This window comes from Salmo trutta, chromosome 4 (assembly GCF_901001165.1).
Source record: "Salmo trutta chromosome 4, fSalTru1.1, whole genome shotgun sequence".
Lineage (NCBI taxonomy): Eukaryota > Metazoa > Chordata > Actinopteri > Salmoniformes > Salmonidae > Salmo > Salmo trutta.
The window spans coordinates 994675-1005049 of NC_042960.1; the positions used below are offsets into that span (position 1 = coordinate 994675).

At 46.1% G+C, this 10375-nt stretch overlaps 1 protein-coding gene across 1 annotated transcript; it reads left to right on the forward strand.

The window, feature by feature from the left end:
- Positions 1–10: 10 nt before the first annotated feature.
- LOC115190135 (solute carrier family 43 member 3) lies at positions 11–7084 on the forward strand. Its single transcript, XM_029748630.1, has 13 exons — positions 11–152; positions 732–1740; positions 2525–2654; positions 3179–3225; positions 3874–3950; positions 4250–4342; positions 4640–4779; positions 5157–5275; positions 5390–5533; positions 5633–5740; positions 5998–6184; positions 6455–6578; positions 6832–7084. The coding sequence occupies exons 2-13, from the start codon at positions 1548–1550 to the stop codon at positions 6970–6972; spliced, it is 1503 nt and encodes a 500-aa protein (XP_029604490.1). The 5' UTR covers positions 11–152; positions 732–1547; the 3' UTR covers positions 6973–7084.
- Positions 7085–10375: the final 3291 nt, after the last annotated feature.

Genomic DNA, 10375 nt, shown 5'->3' on the forward strand with positions numbered 1-10375 from the left:
CACGCGCGAAATGCAGTGCAGGTGGAAAGACAGACAGCGAATGGACAGGCACATCGCGGCGCCTGCGCGTAATGGAGACGAGTTTCTGTTTAGAGTTCCACCACAAATCAACAAGAGGATCGACATTAAACTAAGTGGGATCATGAAACAAGGTGAGTGGCTGGTATATAGGCTAATATCTGAATGTATAGGCTACAGCCTATGTATGGCATAGTTTTCATAGTGTACGATTTATGATTATTGCTGCATGGTTGGACTGTGGCCAGTGTAAATATTGTCATAAAAGTTGCTCTACCATAGCCATACATGTTTTTATTTTTTATGACAGCACGGTGTCGTACACTGGCCAACGTCCCGCTATAACCGAACTATTTTACTGTCTATTTTGAGGCGTTTTGGCACCATACTACAGATTGCGCGCAAAGAAAACAGTAATGCAATGACCGCATGGCAGATTAGTCTGTAGCTAATCTGTGGATTACCGTTATAGGGCGAGTGTACTGTATCTGTTGTAGTCTTCCGCACTGCAATGTAGGCAACAGCTCAGTACGCATTCTCATACCATTAGCGGATTTATTACGCATTAGACCGCTGTATTATTCCGATTTCCGACCTTGTATTATAATTATTTATCCTTAAAGTGTTTGATGGGCACTATGTATTATTATTAATTGTTACTGCATTATTACACCTGACACGTGTTGTGATGCCTCTTCACATGTATATTTTAGGGGGAAGATGAACAATAGCCCCTCTCTCTCAAAGCAAATGACAGGATCATTTATGAAATGGCAACAAAGGAATGAACAAAAGTCACGAGTTACACACTGAAGAAAAGAGAGGGAAATAAACACAAAGTAGAACAAAATGAAGGGCTGAAAGGAGAGGAAGTGAGAAAGAAAGAGGAAGAGAAACATCTGCAGACAGAGGGGCTGTTTGAGCAATCATTCATCAGTTTCCACTGCAGGTTGAGAAACGTCCACACTCCTCCTGGGTTTAACCACTAGGCCTACTATTATGGCAACTCATGTTGGTGTGCTATGAACTCAAATTCTACTGCTATTATTTCTACTATGGCCACCACTACCACTTCAAGTCTTAGGTGTTTGAAACCTGTCATAAAACGTGTTATCTCTAACAGCCATTGATTGAGAAGAAGGGGAGTTAACCAGTATATTTTCTGATAAGTGCAGTTTGAATTGGAATGCCAAACCTTATCTCTCCCACCCAGCACTTCTTTCTAGTGATACAGCTACTTTTGGGCCAGTTGCTCTCAAACACTCAAAGCAAGAATCAAGAGGGATATAAAGGATAGAGGGAGAGAGCGAGGGAGAGAAAGAGCAAGGCAGAGAAAGAGCGAGGGAGGGCGTATAGAAAAGTCAGAGGATAGAAAAGGGGTCTCTTTGAATACAGTCACCCATTAACCTTACATTAATAAGAACAGTCCTTTGAGTAACAGTTAAACAGGCAGCCAGCCAGAGTCAGAGCAGGGAGTCAGTCAGCCAGGCAGGTAGCTAGCCAGGCAGTCAGTCCGTTAATCAGCGAGGATGCTGGGATGCGAGGGGGGAGGGGTGGGGTTGCGCTACAGGCTGACCCTGGCCACAGGGCTGGTGGAGTGTCTGTGTTTTGCCGGCGTGGTCTTCGGCTGGGCATCGCTGGTCTTCGTCCTGAAGACAGACGGATACTTCACTGACCTCTGTGTCAATCTGACTACTGGACCCAACAGTACAGTGGAAACAGGTGAGTAGTTCAATATGACATAGAATAGAATAGATTGGAATAGAATAGAATATGAAGCACATCTGAGGAGTTCATACTAAAAAACTGAAGGACCTGGATCTCTACTTCTATCTTTCTCCCCCTCTCTATCTCTCTCTGTATTCCTCTCTTTCTGTATTCATCTCTTTCTCTGCCCCATCCCCCCTCCCCACGCTATCTCTCCTCATCCATCCCTCCATCTCTCTCTCTCTCTCAGACTAGTGGACAGGATGAACAGTTCTCCCTGGTCTTCATCATCACTAATCTCCCATCCCTCCATCTCTCTCTCTCTCTCCCCATCCCTCCATCTCTCTCTCTCTGACTGTAGTGGACAGGATGAACAGTTCTCCCTGGTCTTCATCATCCCTAATCTCTCTCCCATCCCTCCATCTCTCTCTCTCTCTCTCTCTCTCTCTCTCCCATCCCTCCATCTCTCTCTCTCTCAGACTGTAGTGGACAGGATGAACAGTTCTCCCTGGTCTTCATCATCCCTAATCTCTCTCCCATCCCTCCATCTCTCTCTCTCTCTCTCTCTCTCTCTCTCCCATCCCTCCATCTCTCTCTCTCTCAGACTGTAGTGGACAGGATGAACAGTTCTCCCTGGTCTTCATCATCCCTAATCTCTCTCCCATCCCTCCATCTCTCTCTCTCAGACTGTAGTGGACAGGATGAACAGTTCTCCCTGGTCTTCATCATCCCTAATCTCTCTCCCATCCCTCCATCTCTCTCTCTCTCTCTCTCCCATCCCTCCATCTCTCTCTCTCAGACTGTAGTGGACAGGATGAACAGTTCTCCCTGGTCTTCACCGTCACCTCCTTTATGAACAACTTCCTCACGCTTCCCAACGGATTCATCTTCGACCGCTTCGGCACCATGGCAACGAGGCTTCTGGGAATGTGAGTCTTTTTTAAACTACAGAAATCCAGGCTTCATTGCTAGGGCCCAGAATTGTTCCTGCCCTGGTCAGGTAAGGATGGCGATATACCCATATACAATGTGATATATGGCATATCCATTGCAAATAATTCTTACAATGTCAACATTTAAAGAATATAACTAGGTCCTGACCTCTGACCAGTATTTCCAGGACATCCGCAGAGTTTATTTACACATAGTCAATTAATTACAATTCTTTAGTACGTTTATGCCTAGACGAGAGAGAGAGAGAGAGAGAGAGAGAGAGAGAGAGAGAGAGAGAGAGAGAGAGAGAGAGAGAGTCAAAAGGGGGTGGGAAGGTGAGGGTCCATTCCTGGTTTACTCATTGTTTTTGTAGAATGTGTATGCATATTTTAATCTAAGTTCTACAGGTTTATTGAGGTTGTCTTCTGACCCACTGAGAAATGTGTCACCGACTAAAGTTTAACAGACCGTAACCCACGGTGTGACACCTCTTGATCTATCTGCTCTGTGTTTCCCTCAGATGTCTCTACACCACTGGTACACTGATGGTTGCCTTCTCCAGTTCAGGTAAACATAGACTCTACAGTAGAACGGCTGTTATTCAATCAGAACAGCTCTTGATATGTGTATTTGATAAATGAACAAAGACAATCAAATGTATTTATAAAGCCCTATTTACATCAGCAGATGTCACAAAGGGCTTGTAAGGAAACCCAGCCTAAAACCCTAAACAGCAAGCAATGCAGATGTAGAAGCACAGTGGCTAGGAAAAACTCCCTAGAAAGGCAGGAACCTAGGAAGAAACCTAGAGAGGAACCAGGCTCTGGCTGTTCCCGGTGGAAATTAGAAGAGTACATGGCCATTAAGGCCAGATCGTTCTTCAAGATGTTCGAACGTTCATAGATGACCAGCAGGATCAAATAATAATCACAGTGGTTGTAGAGGGTGCAACAGGTCAGCACCTCAAGAGTAAATGTCAGTTGGCTTTTCATAGCCGAGCATTCAGAGGTCAAGAGAGAGGGTTGAAACAGCAGGTCCAGGATAAGGTAGCACGTTAGGCAGACCAGCAGAAACTGGAGCAGCAGTACGACCAGGTGGACTGGGGACAGGGACCCTGCAAAAGCATTAGGAAGAGCACATTCCTAGTGTAGGATGTTGGATGAGTAGATATCGAACTTGGCCTATGCTGTCTCTCTCTCTCCCTCTCTCTAATAGCTCTGTCCATGCTGCTGTTCCCAGCCCTGTCCTTCATCGCAGTGGGAGGTATATTGTTCCTCATCACAAACATACAGGTACAGCAGCATGCCATGACTCCTCAGTTTCAACACAGTTCCAGACAGTACAAACAGTATTCATTACATCTGTGTAATAGGTCACACACTATTTTGTCTGACACATAAAACTGATATTTATTCAGTAAATACTGTATTTCTACTGTGTACTATATGGATACCGTATTTCTACTGTGTACTATATGGATACTGTATTTATACTGTTATATATGGATACTGTATTTATACTGTGTACTATATGGATGGATGTATTCTTGGATGAATGTCCACACTTGTTGAACTGTTGTTCGCTACTATAGGTTGGGAACCTGTTTGGCTCCCATCGTTCCACCATCATCACCCTCTATAATGGAGCCTTCGACTCTTCCTCCGCTGTCTTCCTCATCATCAAGGTATCACAGAACTCACACATACTGTAGCCTACAGGACAGAGGCCTCTGAGAGAAAAATGTTCTGCTCGTCAGGTTACTAGATAACTGCCTTAAAAAGGCCAAGTGTATAAAACAGATGAATTTGATTATATATTGTAGAAATATCCCATATAATGATTATATTTGTATATATTGTAGATATCCCATATATTGATTCTATTTTTTATTATATGTAGTCATGGTCGTCTAATAGCTATCCATTGGTGGCTCTGCTTATCCATCTCTCCCTCCCTCCGTGCGTCTCTCCCTCCGTCTCAGGTGATGCATGAAGGAGGGGTCTCCCTCCGCTCCTCCTTCCTCATTCTCTCTGTCTGCAGTGTCATCCACCTCCTCAGGACGTTCTTCCTCATGCCCAACACCCACATTCCCTACCCACTCCCCGAGGGCTTCACCTATGGGTGAGAACTACATCCAACTCCCACCCACACCACCTACCCACTCCATGAGGGCTTCACCTACGGGTCAGAACTACAACTCCCACACATACGACAGTATTAATCTGACCAGGCCCTATGATACATAATTCCATAGTATGTATGGGGGTTGTAGTTGTCACCTGAGAGAACTACAACTCGCCTGGGGGTTTTCCAGACCATGGAGTGTTTCCTTGTCAGATTACTTGGGCAGGAAAAAGTCCTGTACATGTTCATAGATAAATGCAAAACGAAATTAAATAATTATTTTTGTTTGGCATTTAACAAATGGTATTGATTTGTAAGGTTTGTCTCAATGACAAAACATATTTGATGATACCCTGATGCCTCCTTTTCAACAGCGTAAGCCCTGGAAAGTCCAACAGCTACAACGTCGAGGAGTCTGAGAAGACGCCAGCTGAGACCGACGACATGCCCCTACAGCCTGATGATGGGCAGCAGTCGGAAGACTCTGGGAAAGGTGTCGTTTGGCCAACTACAATCTTTAATCTGGCTGGGGAATGGAAGGTGCATTTTGTTGACTCAAATGTTTTTTTTTTCTCTCTCTCTCTCTCTCTCACACTCACACTCACAGTGGCCAGTTTCAGGAGCTGTGTGCAGTCGGGGTTCTTCCTGTGGCATCTGGTGTGGCTGTCTGTCATGCAGCTGAGACACTACCTCTTCATCGGAACACTGAACCCCATGCTCAACCGGCTGGCCGACAATGACTCAGCCCTGGGTAAACTACACACATGCACACACACACCAAAGCATAGGATCACTGAATGAATCTAAATACTCTCTCTCCCCTTCTCTCTTTCTCCACCCTCTCTCTCAGTGAGTCAGTACACCAATGCCTTTGCCTTCACCCAGCTGTGTGGGGTCCTCTGTGCTCCCTGGAACGGCCTCATCATGGACAGACACAAGGGGAAGCCTCTGGCTCCAGGTGGGTGACATGGCTCTAGCTTAGTAACAACAGGATGGTGTTCAATAGAGCACAAAGTAGCAAAATGTTAAGCAATTAAAGACAAAAATGGGTATCCTTATTTGTTAAGGTAGTAGGCCTACCTTCTGTTTCAGTCTAGAATATATCTTTTTTAATCCTATTTCATGCCTAATGAGCATGGCCATGGTTCTGGTGTGTGTGTGTCCATCATCATCATCATCCTCACCCAACCTTTCTCTCACCTCCTCCCTCTATAGGAGAAACAGATAAGGAGGCAGACCTGCGCTCCTCCTCTCTCTCCCTCTTCCTCACCTCCCTCCAGTGCCTCCTCTTCTCCATCTGCGCCTCCTCTCCTCTCCTCCCTCTCCAGTACCTCACCTTCATCCTGCAGGTCCTCAACCGCTCCTTCCTCTACGGAGGCAACGCAGCCTTCGTCAGCATCGCGTGAGTGAAAGAGGGATAAAGAGACAGATAGTGGGGGCAGAGTGGCAGATTAATAGTGAGATCTGACAGGAAGGAAATAAAAAGGTCGATTATAGAAGGAACAAGGGACTCAAAAATAAATAGACAATAGACTTGACATTTTAAAATGTGAAAATACAGTTCAAAGACTAAAGTTTACAATAAAGGAAGGTGACAGTGCTACTCATTCATACTTCCCTCAGTTGATGCCTGGCTCTCCTTTCTTTTCTCCTTCCTGCCCTCTCTCACCAGTTTTCCTGGGGTCCACTTTGGGAAGCTGTATGGTTTGGTGATGTCTCTGTCTGCCGTGGTGTCACTGCTGCAGTACCCCTGTTTCGCCCTGGTCAAAGGAGCTCTAGGTGGAGACCCCTTCTATGTGAGTGGGTCATACGAACATACGCTCACTAGATGACTAACCTCCCCAGGCTCAGTTTCTATCGCGAGAGAGCCGGCAGGGTGGACGAGATTAGTAGATGTACTGTACTTGCCAAAAAGTAAATATTGAAATGTCTTTGTTGAACCTCACAGCTCATAACATAATAACCGTGTAACTTGCAGTTGGCCTACTTTGCAGACATGTAAGGTTCTGCTCTCTCAAAAGGGCTGGCTTTGTCGTCTTTCCTCCTCAGGTGAACATCGCTCTGACTCTCCTCACTCTGCTGGCCTTCATCCATCCAATCAACATCTTCTACCACTGCAGGAAACTGACCAATCAGAGGGAGGATATGGCCGGCGGTGCTGCCATCACATTGGCTGAGGCCAAAATGTAGGGGACATTACATGAGGGTCCTGAGCCAAGGGAAACAGGAATTGTCTTATTTCTAATTGTTTAAAGGGAATATGTGAATATGTAAAATAATAATAAAAGCTTTTTTATACTTATGTTTTACAGTAATCCCATATATTCCATCAATATGTTTTGTTGGATAGTTGTCAATAAAAATGATTATCCATTATTGTGTCCTGATTTAAGCGTAATAGGTCATGGCAGAGTACGTCACGCCGGAAGTCGTCATTGAAAACAAACTGGTTTCCGGTCAAATTGAGTCACGCAGTCCAAAACAAACCAGTTGGCGATCACATATCAATTTAGCCTGATAAAGATTGGTATAAAAGGTTTTCGTCTCGTGTAGGCAGAGTTGAAACTGCCGAGGTACACCCAATATCCCGAGTTTCACAACAGCTTTAGAAATGAAGGAAACCACGTTTAACTACAATATTATTCCGAGACGAACGGTAGATGAAGTAATCGTCTGATGCGATCTAGTTTTACACAACTTCAAAAACAACTGAACGAATCTTTACATATGTCAGAGGAAGTCGTGGCTTTATTTCTGTCCATCTCGGAAGTGCCGTTGGCTCGTTGTATGGGTTCTCTGCAAAAAACGTTACTGGCGGAGAGCCAAGCTGTCAAAGTCATGTCGCCGACGTTATTCTTACCGTGAAAGGAGAGAGCAGAGTACTTCAGTTAGCGGCAGAAAAAGCTGAAAATGAAGATGTCAGTTTCGACAACGATGGCACAGACACAGGTAGTTCATTCCACACACACTGAATCAATATAACATACAAAATATTGTCCAATATGTGTGTAGCTTACTGCTGTATAATTGATTGCAATCTAACACACAGTAGAGGTCTTTTGATCAAGTTTGGGGGTTAATTTATGAAATGTAGCCCATAACAAGTCAGGAGATAAAAATCGGTTCAAGTTATTGCCAATGTTGACGCTTGCCTTACTTCCCCAACAACAACAGGTCACATGTAGACCACAGTGATACCAAAGCAGACCCAGATCCATCATACTGTGGCAGTGGATCAAGCCTCCACCACACCCCTACACACATGCAGCCTGTGGCCATATGTTCAGGACAGGAGGATGATGCCTGCACCGTGTCCACACTGGAGAGAAGCCTTACTCCTGCTCCGACTGCAACAAGACCTTCCACAGACAGGTAGGTACTGGGTAGAAGTAGCAAAACGTGATTTCAGCTTGTGGTAAGAGTGAGCTCTTTGGAACTAGCTACTCTGAGTGCCAACCTACCCATTCTGTTTTTATTTGGCCGACAGGAATCTAACACAAACTACTACACCAAGGGGGGGAGGCCTCTGCCTGCCCGCGCACCTTCTTCCGTTCTGACGGACGCAAGCAACACATGCTCACCCACCAAGAGGACAGGCCCAAGCCGTACATGTGCTCGCACTGCGGCAAATACTTCTCCAACGCCACGGCGGTCGCCGCACACGGGAGAGCAGCCGTTTCCGTGCCCGTACTGTGAGAAGACGTTTGCGACCGCCAGTATGATGAAGGCGCACGCCCTGTGCCACCTGAGTGAGCAACCTCGCCCGTGTACCCAGTGTGAGAAGAGCTTCAGAACAGTGCATGATCTGAGTCTTCAGCTGGTGACAAGGCCCTTCCTGTGTGAGAAGTGTCCCAACGCCTTCAGGACAGCCAGGATTCTGCATAACCACAAGGTCAGTAAAGGTAGGTTGACAGGACTGGTCCCTGGTTTTGCTGTCAGTATACATGTAGGTAGGAAACACTGTTCATAAGGGTTTGGGGAAGTGTAGGAGAGATGCAGACTCCTGTAATTACTCTTCACAATACTACACAAAGGTATACTAGAGATGTGCTTTGAGAAGGGTTGTTTTTTAAATGAATTAGAATATATTACAGTATAAAAGGACTGCCATTGAGAATGAGCATAGCTAAATGGGCAGCGTGAAACTCAAAAACATTGTTCCCTGTATTAGGTCCACCACATGGAGGACTGTGACCACGCCTGTGACCACACCTGTAAGGACTAGAACAAGACCTTCAAGACACCCCATCACCTGTGAGGACTGCAACAAGACACCATCACCTGTGAGGACTGCAACAAGACACCCCATCACCTGAAGCTCCACTCGGAGGACACGCCCTACGTCTGTCCCGACCGCCTCGCCCTCCACTGCCGTACCCACGTTGCAGAGCCCAAGTCCAGGAAGACGCACCACGAGTGTTCCATGTGCCTGCGGGCGTTCACCAAGGAGAGACACCTTAATGTTGAGCACGGCGTCGAACCGTCCACCCCCCGGGTCAAGGTCAAAGTTGAACTGTCATCAGGATTGGAGGCGAAGACTAGGACAGGTCAAACCCAAACCGCCTTGGTTCAGGTGTAACCTGTGTCGGGTTAGTTTTACACTTCTGAACCAACTGGATAACCACATCTGTGACGAGGAGAGACGGAGTCAGAGACACAGACAGTTACAGCAGAACGAGGATCACAATGAAGAAGTCAGAGCAGAGTTTGGTGTTGAAAGAAGAAAACGTGTTCCTGTCTTATAGACTACTTCTGCCAGTGTCTAGTAGTACACTCCATAGACACCAGCTTGTGTCAGGGAGTGCTGTAGCAGGAAAAACAGGTCTAGGACCAGTTGTTAAACCACAGCTTGTCAGGGCTGGGGAGTGCTTTAGCAGGGAATACAGGTCTAGGACCAGTTGTTAGAACGCAGCTTGTCAGCACCAGGGAGTGCTGTAGCAGCAAGAACAGGTCTATGACCAGTTAGACTGCAGCTTGTGTCAGGGCCGGGGAGTGCTGTAGCAGGGAATACAGGTCTAGGAACTGTTAGAATGCAGCGTGTGTCCTGGTCAGCAGGAAGAACAAGTCTCAGGCCTGTTTTTATGATTGTAGCCAACCAGGGAGTGGGACAGCCTCTGACCTTGTTCCAAGCACCCGCAGTGAGGCTCACAACTCCTTGTAGAGTCACAGCACCATCTACAGGCCAAACAGTGAAACAGCAACACCCTCTGACATGTTTACATGCCTGTGGTATCATCCACAGCAACACCCATAGCCAGACCAGTAGCAGCAGTATAGTATCCAAACCCATAGTAACACTAGTAAATCCCTTAGCAAAACCTCTAGTGACAAGTCTCACCTGTAGCAGCACCAGTCACCTCCATGGCCAGACCAGCAATGACATCACAACTATGGCAGCACCAGTAACTCCCAGGTGAAGACCAAACAGAAGCAATTTTTTTGTTTTTTGTTAAATAAATTATATATAGAATAGGGACATGGAGGGACCGTTTTAGTTGCAAAATGTTTTGCTACAGCGTTTAACTAATGAATTCACCCATAGCTACTCCTCCATGCTAACAGTTGGCTGAAGTAAACCCTGATGAGTGTCAAT